Consider the following 24326-nt stretch of genomic DNA (forward strand, 5'->3'; position numbering starts at 1 on the left):
CTGAGGTACGACTGTATATTCAAAATCCTTTTATGACTTTCAGCACACTAAAGCCATCTGCCCTGGAAATTAAATTAGGAATCACAATTTCAAAATCATTCCTGGGATGGATGGATTGTTCCAAGATATGGTAGTAGAGACTTTTTCTGCTAGAAACTACTATTCCAAACAAAATTTGTCTTTAAGGATGAACGCTCCCCTGCTCCTCACTTGGAATTGACAGTTTTGCTCACCTTACTTTCCTGGTTTGCACACCTTCTCCACAATTCTCCTTTAAGTCCACGTTTGTCACTTTGCACACGCTCCAGGGCTCAGTGACCCCGATGTACTGGCTGCAGTCGCTGTGGCACGGGACTACCTCATATACCTGGAATGCACACACAAAACACAAACTTGCTTTATGTGCAAGTGTGCAACTTAACAACTGGAATCAGAAATATCTTAAGCTTTATTTATCGGAAAACAGTACTTTCCATTAAAGTGTGGGGGGGGGAATCATTTGCTGTGGAAGTTAGCAGGCATGCATTTGCAGTCAGCACTGACAAGCAAGAGTATATAAAATTAGCCTTCCAGCAAGGCCTGTCTTCGCTCACTCTGCCCCCTTGAGACACACAATTGTGAGGCTTTTGTCTCTCTTTTTGAGCAGCTGCTGCACAAGGTCAGGTGGGAGGAATTTCAGGGCAATTGCTCTTCAACTCCTCTTCCTGAAATTGCCTTCCTACCCTATTATCACATCAGTCTTTAATCCTCAGCAGCACCTGTCTCACTTTTTGTGCACCTTAATAGGAGCCTATCTTGCCGTGCACCTCCATGCAATTCTACTCGGGAGCCCCTTTGAGTAAAATGGGCCTTGCTCCCAGGTGTTTCTACAGGATAAATATCCCAGATTTTTGGCAAGGCCTTGCTATGCTTCTAGCTCCTGTACTTCCTCTTGGTTGTTGTCAGCTCACAGTCCCGCCTGTTAGATGTTTACTTGTTCCTCTGCCCTGCATTTTGTCTCCCAGCCTCATTTGTGTTGGGCTCAGAGACTGACATCCCAGGGACTTACCTTGGGCCAGTCATTCTTAAACGAGATCTTAGTTTTGACTTAGCCTGGCAGCTGTTGACACTGTTTCCAGACTCCAGAGACTCTGGCCCACCCCATTGCCAAATGTAGCTATGGGTGTCTGAAGAACCTAATACGCCTTAGGAGTGATAACTTTTTAGGTTTGCGTAGCATTTTGGCCCCTTATGAAATATGAGACACTTGATATTCCATTAGCATATGCTTATCTGTGCTTTAAAGTGACTGTGCTTGGTGTGGCAGGAAAAAAGGGGAGAGAATGAGATGGAAGCAGTGTGCTGGGACTGAAGAGGTCTACCAAGACAAGACTTCCACCTCCACTGGACTTTTTCATAGGATTCCTCACCATCATCACCCACCCCTTGGTTGGCCTTATGCCATGCCAGCGCAGCCAACTTCTGCAGGCTCCTTGTATATTTTAAAACCCTAATTTCCCAGGGTTCTAGAACACACAAGAAGCCTATGTAGGCAGAACAGGTTTCCTACTACAGACAGAGTCACTCTTCAACTCTTGGTTGGCTACAGAGGGAGTGGGTTGGGCAAGCTTGTCCCTGCTTCCTTTTCTCTCACACTATCCCCTGGGTTCCTTATCAGTCATTTCTGCCTATATACCAGCCCTTGGAATGGCTGTTTGTAATACAGCTATAACCTGTTTTTCATTCAGCTTTCTGTGTCCATCTCCATTTTCTCCCCTCTTCCACTGTTGATGAAGCCAGTTGCAGTTGTATACATGAACATATGACAGGTAGCGTATGTACAGTCTTAAGGAAAAGTTACACCCAGAGGAGGCAAACAAGGCACATATTAGGGGATTTTATCCGGAAGCATGCTTGAAGGCAGTGCATCTGTTTCACAGACTCTTACCTGAGCCTGGGGCAGGTGTTGGCCATGAACGCAAGGGAACAAGCAAAGGTAAATAAAAACAATAGTTAGGAAGCAAAATGGATAATCGGAAATAGTAATGCTCCTTCAAAGCATGAAGCTCATCAACCTAAAAAGCGGCAACCCTTGCAAAATGCAAGGGCGAGCCCATACTTAAAGCAGATCCATGGAAATCAATGAAACCTAAGTTAACCCCACCGTTTTCAACAGGTCTACTCTAAGCAGGTTTCTGCCTCTATTCTCTCACATTGCTGGAAAGCACTTCTTTGAAGCTGCTGCCTAGAGACAAGCTTCTGCAGAATGGCCGGGCTCTGACTAAAGTGGCGGACCTTGGGATCTTAAATTTCAATGTGGCATCCTGTGCAACACCCAAATTTGGCATCCCCACCTTTTGCCTTCCAGTCTACTTCCTAGTTGCAACACTCCCTGCAGCTCCACACCTAGTGTGACCAAACTGGTTGCGCCCCCCTAAATCCACCCTGTTTGTAGCACATTATTAAATTATTATTCTCTGTCCACTGATGGCACTGATCATTTACAATTTGGTAAATACATGGTCTCCAGGACACATTGCTGAAAGGCCTTCTTTTGGTCTCAACCACCTGGGGAATACCACTGGAAGTGGAGGTTTCTTTCCACCAGGGAGCCCCTGATGACAGGCTTCCCTTTCTGCTAGCGGCCCAACCCTTTCACCACATCCTAAGGCTTCTCAGTCACCCTCCTGGGAACGATAGGACTCCACCTTTAGTTGGTGTACTATTCATCTACTGTATGTTATCTGTGATGAATAAGCAATGCTTCTTTGAAACATTATTGGTGCCTCTTCAACACCTTATAGTCTATGGAATTTGTTTATTTTATGTGCTTCTTACTGGGGGGAATGGGTTATTTTTACTGGTGTCCACTGTATTGGCTATACAGTTCTCTGATTAAGAGCCTTGTGTGGCTAGATACCCATTTGAGACGGAGACTTCTTTGGTCATTAAACTATTCTCCTGAAGCTGCGGAATTTCTTCGTGTTTGTTTCATTTGCAGTACCTAAGAGAAAAACTAAGAAGTCATTCTTTTGCTTTTGTAATTTAGGAACCTACAGTTTTTACTTGATTTCAGTTACTTAAGTTACAGTGCAATTCTAACCATGTCTACTCAGTAGAAGAATATCTTCTTGAATTCAATGGGGCTTCCTCCCAGGTAAATGGGGTTAGGATTGCAGTCTTAGTCCATTCTCTACCCCTTCATTGCCTGAGGTGCCTAACAAACATTTAAGAAGAGGAAAAAATCCAGCAACAATATAACAGAATGCCCAATGAATAAATTAATTTAAACTCTTCTCTAGGCCTACTCCATCTACTGAACCTTACCTTTATGTTTCAGTATTTTATGTTATAATGCTTTCCATGTGCTGCTTTCATTGCAAACACAGAACTTGTATTTAGCTTCTTGATTTCCTTTAAGCTGGAGATAAGGTGCAGATTAATTACACAGCCTCAAGCAGCTGTCTGGCCACTGACACAGGCTTCATGTGTGGGATTTCCACACTTACAGATTTAGAGCGAAGTGTATTTAATATTAAAAGATGCATCCTCTAAGGCTAAGCTTTCGGCTCTTTAGAACATCCCATTTGGAATTGTGCTCCAGACTGTATGCAATTGCATTGCTTTTTACTGCTGCTGTGGCATCAGTTGCATCCAGACCAGCAGTTCCTCATCCCCTGTCAGGCATCTACTGCAGAAAACTGCACAAGGACATGATACATTCAGGCCCACTGCATCAGAACACTGCAGTTTGTGATCAGCTGCAAGCACCCCTTCCTGCACCCACGTTTTTTCCTCTTCATGCAAAACCTCCTGTCTCATTAGAAGGACCAACATTTGTGTCATTGGTCCAGAGCTGCTTTGTATTTCAGCATTTGCCTGATAGCCACAAGCTATCACAGGTGTTTGCATGTAGGCAAGTATAGGTAAAGGTAAAAGGTAAAGGACCCCGGATGGTTAAGTCCAGTCAAAGGCAACTATGGGGTGCGGCGCTCATCTCCACTTTCAGGCTGAGGAAGCCGGCATTTGTCCACAGGCAGCTTTGTGGGTCCATGTGGCCAGCATGACTAAATTGCTTCTGGTGCAACGGAACACGATGACAGAAGCCAGAGTGCATGGAAATGCTGTTTACCTTCCCACCGCAGCGGTACCTATTTATCTACTTGCAGTGGTATGCTATGCTTTTGAACTACTAGGTTGGCAGGAGCTGGGACAAAGCGACAGGAGCTCACCCTGTCATGCAGATTTGAATGGCTGACCTTATGATCGGCAAGCTCAAGAGTCTCAGTGCTTTAGACCAAGGCGCCACCTGTGTCCCATGTAAGCAAGAATATAAAAATGTATGCAGGTGAATGAGCAATGAACAGGCTGGCAGAGGAGCACCTTCTTCTTTACCTAGCATGGAAACTAAGCTGGCTGCCAGATTAGAGAAGTTTCCTTTGCTGTACAGAAATCCAGTGGGCTGCTGTCTCTCCTCTGCCTAATAAGCTAGTAATTTTTATGGGTTAACTTACAACGCTGCTTTGTGCTGTTCTTCTTTCTGCCCTGCCTTGTCATTTTCTTTATTATTACTGGTGGATTTGTAGCTATGCATTACAGCTGCTCATCTAGAAACTTTGATAATTTTATCTGGCACTTTCTTTAGGTTGGAGGGGACGGGGGGAAGCAACCCATAACCATTTCCCAATCCATGAACACCAATAGATGGGTTTGTGTGTGCAACAGGGCAAATTCAGTTCAAAAATTAAAAAGGGCAAGACTTCAATTTTAGAAGGAGGAAGCACATAAAGAGAAACACTTGAAGATTAGCACTAGACATGGGCAGATCTGGGTGAAGCCTTCTAACAAAAAGCTAAGGACCTTATGACACTAGCCACCATTAGAGGGCAGCATCGTTGTAGAAATAAACCTCTCACTATCTTTAGACCACAGATATCTAACCATTTACTATTTTTGTTATCTAGAGAAAGAAAGCATGTTTCTAAGTACTGTGAATTAGTCTGAAAGCAGTAGATTTGCTATCAGCCCCTCCTATTAAAATGTTTTTACCCCGCTATGAATACCTCACCGCACAACCTAGCCTTCATGCCTACTTTTGTTTGGTGTTAAATTGGATTACAAACTTGGTTTATTAGCTTTAGTTTAACACTTATTATGTTCTAAACTAGAACTAATTACATCCTCTTAAGTGGAAAATCAAATCAGCAGGCCATTTCCTTCTGTGCCTGCAAAATGTCAACACAATGGCATCCAGTAAATGCACATCTTATTTAGATGAGAACCGCCAACATCCCCACCCCCCACTTTTGCATCTTCTTCCCAGCTCCCCACTACAAGGGAATTTATGGAAATGAAAACTTGGGCTGTTTCATTTGCTGGGGGGAATGCAGATTAAATCAAAACTCAAGGTGGGCATTAATCAAGTCTGAGAAGATGCACAAAACCCTTTTCCTCCCCCCCCCTTCTGTTCAGTTTGTCATGAAACCAAGAGCAGAGGCCATGCACATCTAGAGCTTATTAAACATCCATCGATGGTTCAGCATCAACATTAAGATTCTCCTGCATATGACTATGATCTCCTTCACGCTTACACACAAAGCCCTCCCCATCGCTCCCCTCTTGGTCTGGTCAAACATATAAAAGAACATTCCCCTAGAATACCAATGAACCATTATGAATTAGGGCTGTCGCCAATTAAAGAAACGTGAGTTGGTAGTTGAGTTTTAATCCATTAAATAATTAAATCAGCATATTATTAAAACAATAATGTTGCTGGGAGTGGGAGAGGGGTGCTTTGTTTTTTACAAGGCCCATATGTCGCAGGACAAATACCCATCTTAAAATCCCTTTATTGTGAGAGTGAAAAAGCGATGCCTCTTTTAAGGCGGTGCCTGCTATCTTCAGCTGTTATAACTATTTACACACACACACACACACACACACACACACACACAGAGTGAGCTTTGTTGTGGCCCAAAGACCCAAATACACAGTACAACAATAGAATATATTAACAGTTATTAGGGTGTAAGTTTGGCCTTCCTATCCAACAGGAAAGCTTTTAGCCTGTACACACTGATTTATAATATTTTAAATATCATTATATGTCGGGGTGCCAGTTTTGTGGGTGCAAGGCACCCATAATTCTTGGATTTAGTAAAAGGTAGAATTAATCAAGGTTTGATTAAACTGTGCCAAAGGCTGCTAGATGCAGCTTATGCTAATGAGTCAGGCCAGCCTGACAGGACTAGCTGAGTGTAAGGCACAGAGGAGACAAAGATGGGTGATGCCCATCAGGGAACCTATCAAGAGAGAGAAAAGACTGCCAGACAAAGAGGGGAGACCCTCCTCCAGCTGTGTGTTGATGGGCAGAGACCAAAAGGGTTAGGATTTCAAAGTGGATGACGTAAGCCAACAGGGGGAAAGTGTCAGCTTGGTTTGGGAAGCAGAGAAGCAGGGGCAGAACATGATGTGGGCTGGCTGTGACAGGAGGGAACATAAGAGACACAGAGCATGGCTTTTTGCTCCTCTTATGAAGGAAACCAGGCCCTCTTGGGATGTGGATGCTCTGCAATCTCTTCATCTAGGTCCAGGTGGTATACAGTGCTATTTTTCTAGAAAAAGAGGTGCCGGAACTCACCATGAACACCTCTCTTGTTCTCTTATAATGGCAATGGCACCCACCTGAGAGGTGCTGGAACTGTGTTCTGGCTGTAAAAAAAGGCCTGGTTGTACATATGTGTAAATAAACCATATATAATAAAGACACCACAGTCTCCGCTGTGCCTTATTCCCAGAAGGACACACAAGCCCTGGGCAAGTGCCAGGGTCCTTGAAGTCTCTCGCATCGCTCAGTGGAGATGGAGGTTGCTTGTAACAATATTAATTTGAGTGTTTTTGATTGTTTAGGGTCTCTTTTTAGTCCATTAAAAACACTGTTAATCAATTAATCTAAAACTGAATGATTAAAGGCTGCTGTCCTAGTATTAACCAACAAGGATCCCACATGCTAAGAAGGAAAGAAAAGAGTGAGCAGGCATTGAACTGACTCCAAATACGTAAAAAGCATCAAAGTGAGGGAAGACAACTTAGACTAAGTGAATTTAAAAAACCATTGGAGGATGCTCTATGTATTTTGATAGCCTTCTCTTCAGTGATGTATTCAGGAGAGAGAACAACTCAGTTTTGAAATGTAAAAGAATGATGGATGGCAATGTGCTGAGAATTACCTGATTGACATGATCCAACTTGGGGCAAGGCCTTCCGCCATTGTAGGGCTTCTCCCGGAGCCATTTGGACCTGACTTTCACCCCACTGCCACAGGATTTACTGCAGCGAGACCAGTTGGACCACTCGCTGAGCTTGCAGTCCGAGGGGCAGGGGATGATGCAAGCTTCCTCGATGTACCCTGGGTGGAGACAAAACAACAACGCCAGGACGTAAGAGCCTTGCTGGAGCAGACCAAAAGCCAAATGAGGCCAGCATCCTGCTCCCCATAGTGGCTAGCCAGATTCTTCCAAGAAGCCCATGAGCCTGCGATAGAGGCAATTACCTTCTCTTGCAGCTGCCTCCCAGCAGCTGGTATCCGGGGGCACATCACTGACGAACACAGAGGTTCAGTTTCACTGGCTAATAGACACTGATACCCTCTCTCTTCCACAGATTTGTCTAATCCCCATTAAAGCCCTCTAAACTAGTGGCCATCACTACATAAATGAAAAGAGGCACCATGTTTTGTCCTCCCTGCATCGACTACCCATAATTTCATTGGGTGACCCCCCACATTCTAGCGCTTGGAGAGACAGGCATGTATATGAAGCCCTCCCTCCCATCCACCTACAGTGTGTGCTTTCAGGATTCAAACTCTGACTTGGCAGAAGTCTGTGAGCGCAGAAATTTCTTCATCATTAGGACGATATTAAAATTCAACTAAGAAGCAGATACACGCACCCAGAGACAGCGCTGGGGTAATATCTGAGCACCTGCTGCGGTGTCTTATTAGGATTCATGCTCATCTGGTATCTGCCGTTCTCTGACTTTTTGACAGCTGGAACGTAACTGACGCTGCCCTGTCTCTCATTACATCACTGTCACTCCACAGAGGTATATTGAATGAAAGGTCTCGTGAGCCAGTTTATCAGCGCACCCCTTCCACAGCTGAAGCAAGGAATATCTCATGGTGGCTGCAACATATGTTTGCATACCAGCCAGACCAAAGGCGCCTGATCCTCTTGAAACCAGTGAACTTAACATTTTATCTATCGGGTCTAAGAGGGGAGGAGAGAGTGTGATCTGCCACATCAATGATCTGCAGATTAACAGCCATCTGCCCTCACTTGTAAATGCTCCGAAGGAAACACAGATGCTTTCTCCAAGTGTTGATGGGTTTAATGGTGATAGTAGTTCGATTAGGCTAAACAAGGGTCTATTGCCACAAGCCTTAGAACTCTCTCCCCACCCCCCGCCGCCAGAAGACTTTGATGCAAAAGTACACTTTGCACTATGCGCGGTGTATAAAATATGCGACATCACTCCCGCTAATTGCGAACACAGGTGGTGGTGGCCGACAGAAATGGAGGCGAAGTGGTGCTACCGAGGAAACAGAGGGAGTGATCAGCATGCAAATGGGAAGCCTGAGGTTTCAAAAATACAAAAGGGGGGGTACACACACCCCTCTCCACAACAGCCCTATGAGGACTGATAGTGCTCAGCAATCAGGGAATGCTAAGTATCAGCTTGAAAACAAAAAGGGGGAAATTGGGCATAGGGTGGGAAAGATAGGGCATCTTGAACATGCGTAGGCAAACTAAGGCCCGGGGGCTGGAACCGGCCCAATCGACTTCTAAATCTGGCCTGCAGACGGTCTGGGAATCAGCATGTTTTTACGTGAGTAGAATGTGTACTTTTATTTAAAATGCATCTCTGGGTTATTTGTGGGGCCTGCCTGGTGTTTTTACATGAGTAGAATGTGTGGTTTTATTTAAAATGCATCTGTGGGTTATTTGTGGAGCATAGGAATTCATTCATATATTTTTTTCAAAATATAGTCTGGCCTCCCACAAGGTCTGATGGACAGTGGACCGGACCCCTGCTGAAAAAGTTTGCTGACCCCTGATCTTGAACATCCTGGATTGTCTTAGGAAAGACTGGCTGGCTGGCACCCAAACAGGAACATTCCATTCAATGAGAGAGGATAGGCTGCAATATTTTACAGGTGCAACTTGTACTTTAAAGTACTGATGCTTATGGTCAAAGGCCTGTACAACTCCAGCCTGTAGATATGTTAATACTTTCTTTGCCCCCCCCCTTCCAGGCATCACAAACTAATGTGATGTAAGAGTCCATTTAAGCTCCCATTCTTCCACAGGCTCCCCACCCCACCTCAAAGTAAGACAGGTCATTAGGAAATAGCTTAGCAGCTCACCCATTTTAGTTCTGGAGTATTAAACAACGGGACTGCAATAAAAAGGAATGTGACTGGCAAAAAACTACACATGAGTATCTATTCTTAAACACAAGGAAAGGGTTTCAAAACTTTCATTTGTGAGCATCTGGCTACAGAACTGAATTTTACTGTTTTTAAGAGACAATATACCGTATTCATTTATTTAGGGATTTCTACCTGCTCTGGAAGCAGACGTTACATGCAAACTATTGACCTTGAAAACAAAGCACTCGAGGTGGCTATAACACACATGCAATCATGTCTGGTTATTCTTTTTTTACCATTCAGTTATTTTTGTACTGTTATATCCGCTTGCTTCTGTAGCAATACAATCCTATGCTCTGTTAATATTGGCGTCGCTAGAGAGCTGCAGGATCCTGAACAAACTACACTGCTGTTAGCTGGCCACCAGTATAGCAAAATCCCATTATCATTCCCCCCAACTTTCTGTTTCTGATGTTGGGTATGAGGGCTGATGCTTATGGAACAAAAACCACAAAGGAGTGCAACAACCCCCTAAGGGGGAAGCATACCGCAAAAAAAAGGCCAAATTAGAACTAAGCTCAGGGGCTACAGAATGCTGACTTACAATCGGGAATGGAATGAAATGGAGCATCCTGGGAGAGGGCATGGCTAGTTGACTGGAACACTAATATAGGAGCACTCCACACTGCAGCATTTTATAGCAGACCCCATTTGTTTCTTGTATTATTGTAGAGGTATGGCTACATGCAGGTATCCATTGTGTTAAACTGAAGAGCAGAGCAGGCCCATGGCCCTTGCAGAAAAATAATGGGGAGGGATAGAAACAACCCCTTGCATCAACCCCCCTCCCCTTGCACACACACACACCGAATCTGGAATGTCCTTGGCAGTAAAGGATCGGTGCTCTCAAAGTAGGACTGGGAGTTTGAGAAGAAGAAGAAGAAGAAGAAGAAGAAGAAGAAGAAGAAGAAGAAGAAGAAGAAGAAGAAGAAGAAGAAGAAGAATTTGGATTTGATATCCCACTTTATCACTACCCAAAGGAGTCTCAAAGCAGCCAACATTCTCTTTTCCCTTCCTCCCCCACAACAAACACTCTGTGAGGTGAGTGAGGTTGAGAGACTGCAAAGAAGTATAACTAGCCCAAGGTCACCCAGCAGCTGCATGTGGAGGAGCAGGGACACGAACCCGGTTCACCAGATTACGTTCATCCTGGGACCTTAAGATGGGGAAATAGCCCTCTGAGCCCAGTTCTCCTCCTCCCTTGGCTACCTCCAGCCAATTCTCCAAGGATTTTTTTGGCAGCAAGCAGAGCTGCTCCTTCACCGCTGAAAGGATTGCGTGCTGAGGAAACTGGCCTCAGAGGAAATGCTTTCGCAGTTGGTGCACTTCACTCAGGGATTCATCACCCCAGGGATTATTTCAGCAACAAGAGGGGCATGATTCCTCTCTCTCTCCTCTTCAGAATTTCTGACAGGTAACTGCTCATCTCCCTCATACAGAAACCTTCCAAGTTGCAGCCCCAAACATCTGGAGGCCACCAGGTTGGGGGAGGCTGGTATATTTTTCAAGGGTTCAGTGCATTCTATTATCCTTACAACATCCTTGTAAGATGAGCCACTTCACTTAGTCATTTATTAAATGCATGGAAGAAGGTGTGGGTATGTCACATTTGGTACCCAGCTTCTTGTGACTACCACTTGAATATTACCATAGGAAAGAATATGTGGATATACGATACATGCCCATGTGATAATGTTTGAACAGGCCCTGAGATAACCAGACACCCCCCACATGGCTTAAATCTGATTGCTAACGCCTATGCCCTGTGTTCCCCTACATGGATCACTGCCTTGTCGTGGCAAAGGGGCTTGAATAACTCCAAGAAGCTATGAGCTACACCGTGCAGGGCCACCCAAGACAGACAGGTCATAGCTGAAAGTTTAGTCTAAATGTGATCCACCTGGAGAAGGAACTGGCAATTCCCTCCAGTATGTTGCCAAGAAAACTCCAGGGACATAAAAAGGAGAAGCTTTGAGAAGAAAGTGAGAGTTTCCAAGGCATGCTCTGGTTCATGGGGTCATGGAGAGTCGAACATGACTAAGACAACTAAACAACAACAACAACAACAACAAATGCCCTGTGTTGATGGCTGATGCCAGGGTGGGGAATGCCTACCCATAATACGGTTGTACACCACCTCAATCTCTGAGTGATGCAAGATTCCAGGGGTTGCAAGGAGCTCACCCAGGGTTGAGTTTCCTCAGAATGAGGGACAGCAGAGACTGTGCTGCCTTTATGAGATATGTCTTATTTACACATATGTACAAACTGAGCCTACAATGGAGGGGCTCACAGCATTAACAGCCCAAAAGGTCTTCCTTTTCCCATAGCCATACAACCTTGGATTCAAGCATGGCTCTTATTCTCTGGCTGCTGCTAGCAGCCTGATTCTAGCCCAGTTCTCACACCCAACTCTGATCACTGTCTTCTCACTACCACCCAATTTGCCCTCTGGCACAGAGCAGCTTAATTTCTTATACTAAGGACCCACACTTAGGGGCCGTTAACTCGCCAATAAACTTGTCTGGCTCTTTCAACAATGGAAATCCCCAAACTTGCAACAACACAAACATCCCTGTATCACTAGTGCCATATGGGAGACAGAGATTGCAGCAGCAGACATGCTGTAATGGTAATAAACGAATCTCCTAATGCAAAATGAAATTTGAGAAGCAGTTAGGGAGGCAGTATAGAAAAACAAGATACATGCTTAGCCAGTGCTTTCAGAAGCATTTAGAACAGGCAAATACCCAATGCAAGAGAGATAGTGAGCAAGGACTACAGCAAGCTGGTATCATATGAGCTGTATTTTAAAGATTTTTTTTTTAAAAAAGAAGCACATGCTATTACATTCGTAATTCAAATGATTTAAAATCGCAGTCTAATCCATCCAATATTTAGTACTTGTGTTCTTTTATTCCAAACTATCTAACTGCAGTATGCCCATTACTATATTAACAGATTGCTTATGTAAGCTCAACTGAACAAGCTTCAGGGGTGCATTGCAACAAGTCTATAGGGAACCTGCCCATGGAAAAGTTAGACGGGACTGAAGACAAAAGCCACATACTCTCTGGAAGCTGGTTTTTCGGCATATGTTGGGGGCTTCCTGGGACTCATTTGTGTTGGCTGATTATGGCACCATTCAAAACTACTTTGATTCACGAGGCATCGGCACACACAATACACAGCCAAGAGTGGGGAACCTGCAGTCCACCAGATGCTGTAAAACCTTAACTCCCATCCCATCAACATGGTCCGTGGTCAGGGTTATGAGCTGGAATACAACACCATCTGGAAGGCTGCAGTTTCTCCACTCCATCTCCACAAAATGGCCTCAAATAGAAGAGCTACAGTTCACTGCAAATATAACAAAGAGTCTTAGGTAAGAGTAACAGAAACATAGAATTGTAGATTTGGAAGGCACCTCAAGAGTCATCTAGTCCAACCCCCTGCAACTCAGGAAACTCAACTAAAGCATCCGTGACAGATGACCATCCAACCTCTGCTTTAAAACCTCTTAAAGACCAAGAGAGTTATTGAGGCTTAAGCTTTTGTGGACTAGAGTCTGCTAGAGATGCTGGATTATTTCAGTTCGCCGGTGTGTATATTTGCAAAAACAAGCATATTCTTAAAGCTCACTTTGGTTAGGAATGGAAAGATCCAGCTGTCTCCTTTGCCCACCGTCTGGACTGCTTCATTTTCACATCTCTGGTTAGGTAATGCCTGTCACTGGGTGTCTCTTTTCCATCAGCTTCTATTTAGCTTGTTTATTGCTAAATCAACATATTTGCTGCTTAGTCATACTATATTACTATTCTGTTATCAGGTTAGTGCACAAAGTTGTCTATCTTGGTAGACATGGGAAAAGCAAATATTGTCTACACATCACCACAAGATAGTCCAGGCAACTCAGTATTTTTCCACACCAGCAGAAGCACCACTCCTCCCATTGTGAGCAAACGCAGAAGAGAAGTCAGATGCTGTGTTTCTCTATGACCAATACAGAAGTCAGCCATGTATCTCTTTAAAAAGTAGGACTGGAATCCTAAACACACCTACCCATGAGTAAGTACTACCGAACCAACTTCTAAGTAAACATGCACAGGACTATGTTAGACTGCAAATGTTCAAAAGAGGAAAACATGCACCCATCAAAATAATTAAAGTAATTGTTTTGTGATTGTTAGTTAATCCTAGTCAAGATATTTATGGTTATGTTGCAGTTCTAATGGACCAACATGGCTTTGGGCAATTAAATATACGAATTGCAGGGGACTATATAATTTGCATTAAACATTAGCTTTTTATAGCACATTAAATATTACACCAAGCAGATTCATACATTTAAACTAAATAAATAAAAACCTGATACTGATAGCAAACATGTTCTTTGCAGTCCTTGGGATATATCTATAGTTTTGTACTTTCTCCCTAGACAGGAAGTACTTTTCCTCTATACTATTAGGAAGCAACAGGATAGCTCCTAAGTACTTATTTTGCATGCCTTCTTGCCTTCCTAGCAGAAATACCAGACTATCCCCTACCAGTGTAGCACTTCCTGTTACACCTACATGGATTTTTAGATACAAGTCCTCTTACAATTCCAGACAATAGCAAACGCTCAAAAAGACTACTATGCCCATCCCAAAGCTGAGAATCATAAACTATGCTTTGTTAAATGTATTTACAATGTCATGCGATGTGACTCATGATGAAACTGGACATCTGCAAAATTGGTTAAGTCTTAATTGTAATGGAAAAATACTTAATTCCAGCCTTTTGACCTGATGTTCCCAACAGTTGGCCAAGACATTTATCATCTTTCACATGCGTAGGCCAAATGTTCTTCCATATTTCTGTTTTAATAACACAGACAAAGAAAAATGGATGTAACCACTCATAGAGAAAAAAACGAGGGACACAGAAGAGCAAATGGCAAGGAGAAATCAGAGGAATGGCAAGTATGTGTATGGGAGGAACAGATGCAGGATGATATGAAAAGAGATAAACATGCAGGCTGTGTCTGCATGTAAGACTAAACCATTATTGATTGAGCCTAACCTCTCTGAGTTTTCATGGGCTCCATCTCCTCTTTCTTCCTCTGACTAGTACAGTTGTAAGGAAGTGATCACAGCCTTCAGCTTCCACTTTATATTAGCCTCAGTTCAGCATGTCATCCAACCACGGTTAATTTAAACAAGCCAAGTACAAAAACCAAGGTGTGAAGTCACCTTGTTTCTATTACCAGTAGCTAAGCTTAATTGCTGTTTGTTCAGGTGTGGATGAAATACGAGGCCTGTGGTTAATAAAACAAAACAAAACAGAAGCAAAAACCTTTTCCTGGAAGAAAGGACAGGGAAGTGGGACTGGATTATTATTATTATTATTATTATTATTATTATTATTATTATTACCCGACCCATCTGGGTTGGTAAACTCTAAACCATGGTTTCGTGTTACATCTGAACCAGCCCACAGAGTGACCCTATCATGAAAAAGTGATTATTAAATGAGGTACAGATGAGATGTTATGGGAAAAGGACTGTCTATGAACATCTTGTTCAGGTACTGGAAGTTGATTCATGAGATCCTCTTGAACAGAGTTGGAAGGATCTTTCAGTTTCTCATTTTTCCAGTCTTTGGTTCTTCACATTTCTGCAGCAATTTGCAAATGTTTTGGGTTGTTTTTTTAAATTCTCGTGTAAATTTATTAGCATTTTAATGTGAATTTCTCCTAATAAACATATTTTGGTACAGTTCCGAATAATGCATATGTTTCAGGAAGCAATTTCCACCAATATAGTGCATTTTTGTATGTTATTTTTACCAACATATTATTTTTTATGCACAATGTCCCCTGATATATTATTAAGCATAGCTTGGTTGGATAACTGCATCACAAACTTTGGATAAGTGCAAATTTCAAAGGATGGCTGTTTCTTGTTCTGGAAAGTATGGATTTGATATATTCTTCTATAATATGAACTGAAACAAATTCCTCCCTCATCCCTACTCATGAATCACCCAGTTTATATAGGGAACCTGGCTTCAACAACTTATCCTTGAAAACGGCACCATGCTAGTTAGCACTATTAAAAGATAAGTGAGTCAGGGAGCCACCAAGTACATGTGAAGGGACAGCTGTTCAGATGGCAGCCCTATTAAAATATAAAGTGGGATGTGTGGTCTTTTGACATGAAAAGAAGAAAGGGGGGCATGCTGGAAGTGAGCCAAGCTGAGAAAGTAAGTACTTAAAAAGAAATGTAATGTAATGAGGTAATGGGGGGGAGGAGGCCAAGTTGTTTTGATTCTTTGACCTATGGGTTTTTTCATGTAAAGCACAGCTGCCTTGAAGATATTGGACTACAACTCCCATTGTTCCTGAACACTGGGTATGCTGGCTGAGGCTAGGGGAATTAATTGCAGCCCAGCAACATTTGCAGGGTCACAGGTAAGTCTCCTCTGATGTAAATGATAAATTGATGTGCATCTGCTTTATATGTGAGAAGAGGGTAGGGATGAAATATATTGCTTGCCTGTTAAGTCTTAATGTGGCCCTGAAAGCATCACACCGGATCAACAGAGTTTAGGAATTACACCTGAAAGTCCGGCAGATATAGCACCCCAAATGAATCTGCCACACAACTTAGTCTGCGATCATAAAGGTTTTTAAATATATATTTTATTCTCTTCCACGGGTTGGATTAAAAGCCATAAAATATGGGTTGACTATCTCACCATCCCCAGTTTCTTGGGCAGTCTTCTATACAGATTAGTTACAAAGATGGATAATAATGATCCAAGCAGTATAAATGGGAAAACCTTCAAATAATAAAAGTAAAAAACCGAGGGAGAGCAGACATGAGCTTTTCTCCAGCAAAACAAAAACCCTCGTTGTAATTCATAAATAACCCAATGTTTATCATGTCGGACACATTTTCAAAAGATACAGCTACCTCACAGAAAGTGGGTGAATCAACATTTGCAGCTACACATTTGTAGAAATATAAACTTGGAATTGTGCACCCATGTATTATACAGATACTGATACTCCAATATATTTTTACTTTGTGCAAGTACAGAACTGATCTTCTAGGTTTAGTGAAGGACACCACTTCTTGAATTTCCCTTGACTTTCAAAGGTATTTACAGTCTACCTGACAGTATTTGTATTCATGGCTATGTCACAGGAGCCCATGGAGTGATGAATTGAACAACAGCATGTCTTTTATCTTGTTTTCAGGATTAGCCTCCAAGGCTTCAGTGGCACACAGCAATTGATCTTCTGCATCAGCAGTTTGGTCCCTTCTTTACTGAAGAGAGGCTTCCCTAGTTTTTCATGCTAATGGACACCTCACAGGTCATGACTCACTGCGAGATTAGAAACGATGACACTAGTTAAAATGGCAAGAGAGTCTTCCTTGCGCATTAACGTGCTATGATGCAGCAACCAGACACAGACGAAAACCAGACACAGCACCTTTTGACTAAACTGTTATTGAATTCTCTCATCAACATTTATGATTATCATGACATCCAGAAGGCACTATATCATTTATTCTAATACCTTGAACTTAAGCATGTTTATTGGGATGCAAGTCTCACCATTTAAGTGGAAAGTACACCAAAGCAAATGATTTCAGGTGAGTGACAGAACTATTTGCCCTCATCCTCCAATTTGCCATTAGGAAACATCTGGTTTTCCCTACACTGGTTTTCCATACACGAACATAGGTAAAGGTAAAGGTACCCCTGCCCGTACGGGCCAGTCTTGACAGACTCTAGGGTTGTGCGCTCATCTCACTCTATAGGCCGGGAGCCAGCGCTGTCCGCAGACACTTCTGGGTCACGTGGCTAGTGTGACAAGCTGCATCTGGTGAGCCAGAGCAGCACATGGAACGCCGCTTACCTTCCCGCTGTTAAGCGGTCCCTATTTATCTACTTGCACCTGGGGGTGCTTTTGAACTGCTAGGTTGGCAGGCGCTGGGACCGAACGACGGGAGCGCATCCTGCCGCGGGGATTCGAACCACCGACCATGCGATCCGCAAGTCCTAGGCACTGAGGTTTTACCCACAGCGCCACCCGCGTCCCCATACATGAACATAGGCACACTCATAGCAGGTACGCTTAAGAGCGAATTCTGGGACCAGCTCTTAAGAACATAAGGAGAGCTCTGCAGGATCAGACCAAAGGCCCATCTAGTCAGCATCCTGCTCTCAGTGTCCTTTGAGAAGCCTACAAATGGAACATGAGCACAATAGCACTCTCCCTATTTTGGCTCCTCAGGAATTGATCGTATTCTGGAATGAATACTGGAAGTTATTGGCTAATAACCATTGATATCTCCTATGTCAAATCTTTTGAAGCCACCTAAGTTGGTGGCCATTACTAAACCTTGCCATGGCCGTCCTCTACCCATGCCACAATATTATGCTGTTGTTGTTTTCCTGTTCAACTCATGCTCTTATCATTTCATATTTCTGAGTATTATGGATTGGGCTCCCCTGCCAATACATGCTTGGCAAACTTGACACCCAGTGTCTGCCAGGTGCATGGAGGTCAGGAAACGGAAGGTGTGCCACAGCCTTTGAAAGACTCAATTTCTACCTGAGTCTCACTGGATTTCATTGTATTATAAAAATCACATCAAGAAAGTAAAAAAGCAATAATTATGCATATCTGAATGGGACAAATGCATAGGTAGTATAATCTTGGGTGCTATTTGAAACATCTCATGCACATCACACATTTCTTTTAGAAATACTAGGGGTTGCCGATCCTGCTAGCTCTGCTTGCCAATCCCATCCACCCACCCCACAACCCTTCACTGTAAGAAAAACAATAGGGCCTACTTTGATCAGTGGAATGTTGGGTATCTGGTGGGCGGGGTTTGTGTGTGTCCTGTCAGGTAAGAGGGACCAACTGCCTCTTCTCGTTTTCTTGCTTCTCATGATGTTGTTTTAGTTTTTCTCAGACATTATGTTATGTTGCTACAGTTTTATTATTAAACCTTGTTTACATTTACGCGAGCCACTTAATTTTTCTCGAAGAACAAGAAACTCTGCTGAAGAATGGTGGAATATCGTAAACTTGGGGGGGGGGGATATTCCCAGTTTTCCAGGAGGATTGATTTTGTTCATCATCATCCCCACCACCACAACATTCACCAAGTCCCCTCCCCTCACAGCTTGCCCCAAATCATCATCATCTCCTTTTCCCTGGCAGGCAGGCTGGAAAGGAGGTCAGATTTGCACAGGGTGAGCTTTCCAAGACTCCTTGCTCTCCCCCTGTCACCGCTGCTGCAGAGAGCAAGAGAAGAAAGGCATTATTTCATTCTCCCTTCTCCCACAGCAACCATCAGCAGTAACCGGCGGGAGAGTGGGAAGGCTTTGAAAGTGTGCCCTGTACTGATCCACCCACTCGCCTCCAGTTACATCCTGATGACCCCCAAGGACACTCGCCTGCTGGGGCAGCTCCCCAGCAACCGTTCTGCTTTGTTGCTGATTTCTTCCTCCTTGGCCTCCAACGTTGCCAAGGCCAAAGAGGCAGCGTGTCAGGTGCACAGCAGCCACCGAGTAGGACAGCTGACGGGGAGTCGATGCTGGTGGTCAGCAAAAGAGGTTCAAAGACTCTCTCAAAGCAAATCTTAAAAATGTAGTATAAACACCAACAACTGGGAAACACTGGCCTGTGAGCGCTCCAATTGGAGAACAGCTTTTACCAAAGCTGTCATGGGTTTTGAAGACACTTGAACTCAGGACGAAAGGGAGAAATGTCCTAAGAGGAAGGCACGCTTGGCAAACCCTCATCGTGATCAACTCCCACCCAGAAACCTATGTCCCCACTGTGGAAGGACGTGTGGATTCAGAAATGGCCTCCACACAGTCACTTACAGACTCACTTTTAAAACTGTGTTACTCGGTTACGAGTAATTGCAGAAGAAAGAAGAAGAAGAAGAAGCCCTGCCCTGGCTGTTCCTCTCTGGCTTGTCTGGGCCACAGGCTGCCACCCACCACCACTCACACTGCTTCCTCGCTCACCTCCTCGCCCGCCTGCAGTTCTGTGGTTATGCTGCCGTTTGCATGACCGACAACAATCACAGACAATGATATATTAGAGAGATTGTTCCATCAAGTTCATTAGAGGCAATTTCTCAACAGCACTGTACAACATGGAGATGTGGAATTCAATAGTACTGGAGGGAATCAGAATATATTTTCATTCACTCTGACCTTGATTTGTTTGTTCATAGTCCACTTTTCTGAATACACGAAATGGCTAAAATAAATTTATAACCTCTGACACATCAGTGGAAATAATATCGTATTTCATAAGGTACATTGCAAGACAAAGTGGAACTTTAAAAGTCTTTCTTCTGCATTTCTATTTCATTTTACTTTCCTTTCACATAGCTGCAGGGTAGAATTTGTAAAAAAAGACTTTTTAAAATGATGAAAGAGTACACATAAACAATAAAGCAATGTTTGCAACCACATGGACTCTTTTATAGCATCTGAGAGTTTACTATCAGACGCATAAGCAATTAAATAAGAAATTCAGCACTTCACATGGATACTCCCAACAGCTGTTCTAGAAACATTCACCGATGCACAGATATTCCCCTCTAATCCCCTGCCTAAGCCTTGCAACCACACAGAGCTTTGTAGAGTCAGCACAAATCAATGTATCTCATTTAATTAATGCTAAAGGGGGAAATAATCTCCCACTAATAAGGCAGCAGACAAGCCATCCTGGACTGGTTGACTGTGCCTGAGGTCTTAAAAAATAAACCGACATGAATTAAGAAGTGCATTATGACCTATATAAAAACGTTAAATCTCTCTGCTGCATCAGAGTGCTGACCAAGAGAAGAGTTACAAGAGAAGATGGTCATAATCCTCAATGGTCCGATTATATAGTAGCATTCTGAAATTACAATGGCAAAAGTTGTCTGCCGTCAGTAGCATCCAGCAAACAGCAATGGCTGTGGTAATTTTCTCTGAACAGGGTTCATGTGTCATGCCGGTGCAATGGGCTGCGGAAGTTAGAAATACGCACTCAGATTTATTTGAGTAGCACTGGTACTGGGAATACAGCAAGAATAGAGATTTTGCTGTCCAAATTGCTACAGCCAGCACTGATAACCTGATTGTCCATTATCCATACATCAGTGTTGCTCAAACATTTCATAGAACCATATAACTGTAGAGATGAAAACGACCCCAAAGATCATCTAGTCCGGCCCCCTACAATGCAGGAATCACACCAAGGAGTCTTCACCAGTGGTGCTTCCTCTGCACTAGACTCGGCCAACAAAGGTGAGTTTATGCTCCAATCAAAATCCTGCAGCTGCCACTGACATGCGGTGTGTGTGTGTGTGTGTGTGTGTGTGTGTGTGTGTGTGTGTTTAGCATTAAAATCTTAGTCTTATAGGACTAAATATGGGCACTAAGTTGATGTTGGTTCGTTCTATGATCAAGCAAAGCTTAAGGAAAGACTATATCTGTTAAGGCATGCATGTCCCCACATTTTAAAAGGTTTTTAAAAAATATGGTTGGGATGGTCAAAATATATATTATATATTATTTGTATTATAAATGGCTTTTTATACAGTTATTTGAATTATGGTTTGTTGTCCTTTCTGTGCCCCAGAAAGTTTCCATGAAAACGCACCAGCGATTGAATAGTGCTTTAAAGTTCCCTACATTTTCCAGCACCACTCTGAGTTTTACCACCATTTTTGTTTCTGTGATCTTATACATTTTGCAAGGTACAATTCTGACACCTCTGTGTAGCACTGTTTGGGCATAACTGATCCATGTCATTCATATATATATATATATATATATTCAGACATCTTATAAAAACTTTTGTTCAGGCTTTCCTTTACCCAGTTCTGGACAGTTCTGAACCCCCAGAACATATTCTGTGTTTTTATACTGTGTGTATGTATTTTCTGTATGTTGTTTTATTGGTTTCAAGTTGCGGTTTTGTATTAATGGATACTGTTTCTATATCATACATATGGTACACTGCTTAAGAGGTTTTTAAAATATTAAATGGATTAAAATTGGCTGGAGGGACTAAAAAGAATGATAGTTTTGGATCAGAGTGGTTTGATTTTGTAGCGCATGGGAATAAGAAAACTAATGATGTAATGCTGCCATCTCATAAGCTACTTTGTGGAACTCATAGTTGTTTACGCTGAAGGAAACATAAGAATAATCATTATTCTTTATACTGTAATTTGTAGGAAGTAATTTGTGTGTGATTTTTGCTGTGGGTATTATTCTCTGAAACTGAAGCTTAGTTATGTTTTAAGTTATGTTTTTCAATATAAAATCAATACAGAAAAGAAAGAAATGCTTGAAATAACAAATAAACAAGTTATGAACACGCTAGGATATCCGAATTACCATGTACTATATACTGAAGACATTTAACATTTTCTGTGGTGTTTTCCATTCACAAATTTCTAAGATTTTATTGAGATGTGCTGGCATTATCTCGGTTATACTGGTTGGATACCTTTGAGAAATGGAGGTGAAGTGAGTTACACAGTATCATCTGGGAAAAACATCAGTTCAATACAATTACAATATTTTCTGAATTCCAATAGTGCCTCCCAAAAAAGTCAAATTATTAATGTTCTTTTAAAAATCCATGCCCACATTTGATTTAGATTAAAACTGAAATGCCAAATTGGGCAATGAAATGACTTAGTTTTGACATTGCTACAAAAGAAATGGATCAAGAGAAAAATGATATACAGGAGACATATTGTCTCCAGATCTCACTTTTTCCTTTTTTTCTTTTTAGAAAACTAACCACCACCACCTCCTCAAAAACCCAACACACCAGGCTTTGATAAGCAATCACAGATGGACAAATATCTAATTTTTGCTGAGGACCTTATAAACAGAGATTTGTGAGAGGTTTGTGTGTTGTCTCTCTTGAGATGCCCAAGATGACTGACAGATTTCTTTTATTTGGTCTCTTTCTTTATGCATTGAAAAAGAGAGCGATTTTTAAAAAGTATCATTTTTTAAGCATATTGGAGATTACTTACTCCATGGGGAAAGTGGTATTCAACCTGTTCTAAACAGCTCGCATTCCCCCAAAGGTTCAGGTTTGTAGTCTGGAGGTGTTCAGTGATTCATTTGTGTTACTAAGGCACAAGTTGCCCCTGTAGCTGAACAGCTTTTCACCAGCTAAGAATAGTACACTACCTACTTGCCTACCTGGAATGAGACAGCCTTGCTTCAGTAATCCATGCCCTAGTTACCTCCTGCTTAGACTACTGCAGCTCACCGTGTGGGGAGCTGCTTTTGAAAATGGTCTGGAAACTTAAATTGGTTAAGAATAAAGCTCTAGGGTTCTAACTGAGTTATATACATCATGCCAGTACTTTACAATCTCCACTGGCTTCCAGTCCAATTCAAGGTACAGTGGTACCTCGGGTTAAGTACTTAATTCATTCCAGAGGTCTGTACTTAACCTGAAACTGTTCTTAACCTGAAGCACCACTTTAGCTAATGGGGGCCACCTGCTGCCGCCGGAGCACGATTTCTGTTCTCATCCTGAAGCAAAGTTCTTAACCTGAAGCACTATTTCTGGGTTAGCGGAGTCTGTAACCTGAAGCGTAGGTAACCTGAAGCGTAGGTAACCCGAGGTACTACTGTGCTGCTTTCCTTTACTTTCCTTCACTGCTTGGAACCAAGGTACTTGAAGAATCACCTCTCTCCACGTGTACTTATACCTGGATCTTGAGATCTTCTTTGGAGGCCCTTCTTAAAGTGCTCCCACCAAGTGTGGTGGTATGGTGACTAGGTACAGAACACAGGGCTTTTTCAGTGGTGGGGCCATTGCTGTGGAATGTCCTCCCCAGAGAAGCCTGACTGATAACCATCTTGTCGTCATTTTGACACCAGGAGAAAATATTTTATCGCTCCAGTCTTTCTAAACCGTTTTTGCTCTCTGTTACTGTTTGTATCCTATATTCCTAATTCTACTATTGTTTGTTATTGACGCTGGATTTTAAACTGTTCTATTTCTTCGATTAAAGCTGCTCTTAGAATTTTGTTACAGGGCAGCTTAGAAATACTGTTACGCAAGTAAGTGAGCCAACATGATGGAAAGCCGTGCATGACCTAACAAAATAATTAGTCATAAAAAGGACGCTGTCTAATTTGTCCAGGGAATGACAGGCCAAAATATTGCCACGTAAACTACCAATCCAGCATAGATATGCAACCGAAAATGCAAAGACAAGTTATTGATTCCTTTCAGTTGCAAGAATGGGAGCATCTTCAGTGCTGTTGAGGCGCGCGCGCGCACACACACACACACACACACACCTCTAACCTCCATCCAAAGAAAAGGCACTATCAGAGTTCAAGGACACATTCTAGTCAGGCAGAAGCACACTTGGGTTATGAAGCAAAACAAGTGAGGGGTGTGGCCTTAGGAGGGTCCCCTGGGCCTTAGGTTCCCCACTCCTATTTCACGAAATACCCAGGACCAGCACGTGCTTTGAAACACAGAAGTACAATGTATATGTTCAATACAGGCGTACACTAAAACTTCACATGAAGCAGCTCGCTAAGTCTTACTGGAAAAGTGATGTTGGAACAAATGTCAACCCAATGAAAAGTCAACTATCTTTGTCTATTAATGCTGCTATCCCTAATCCTGCAGCTACGTATCCTGACGGTATACAGGATTAACTCTGCTGTACTCTTGATTTATATTTATTATTTTTATAGGTCACATCAGACCCAAGGTCAGTGGTGTCTCTGTAAGACCATGTCTCACCCAGTCATCTTTGACTCAGGAGTTTCTAAACTTCAGAAG

General features: G+C 42.7%; 1 protein-coding gene across 5 annotated transcripts in view; it reads right to left on the minus strand.

The window, feature by feature from the left end:
• Nucleotides 1–24326, minus strand: part of THSD7A (thrombospondin type 1 domain containing 7A) — a 265935-nt gene that overhangs the window by 30988 nt on the left and 210621 nt on the right. For all 5 annotated transcript variants that reach the window (XM_083705189.1, XM_083705190.1, XM_083705193.1 and 2 more), the window contains 2 exons: nt 7209–7387; nt 234–367 (listed from right to left, as the gene is read on the minus strand). In XM_083705189.1, coding sequence (XP_083561315.1) covers nt 234–367; nt 7209–7387 — 313 coding nt within the window. The remainder of the gene's footprint in view (nt 1–233; nt 368–7208; nt 7388–24326) is intronic.

Source organism: Podarcis gaigeae (assembly GCF_964106915.1).
Source record: "Podarcis gaigeae genome assembly, chromosome: 12".
Taxonomy (NCBI): Eukaryota; Metazoa; Chordata; class Lepidosauria; order Squamata; family Lacertidae; genus Podarcis; species Podarcis gaigeae.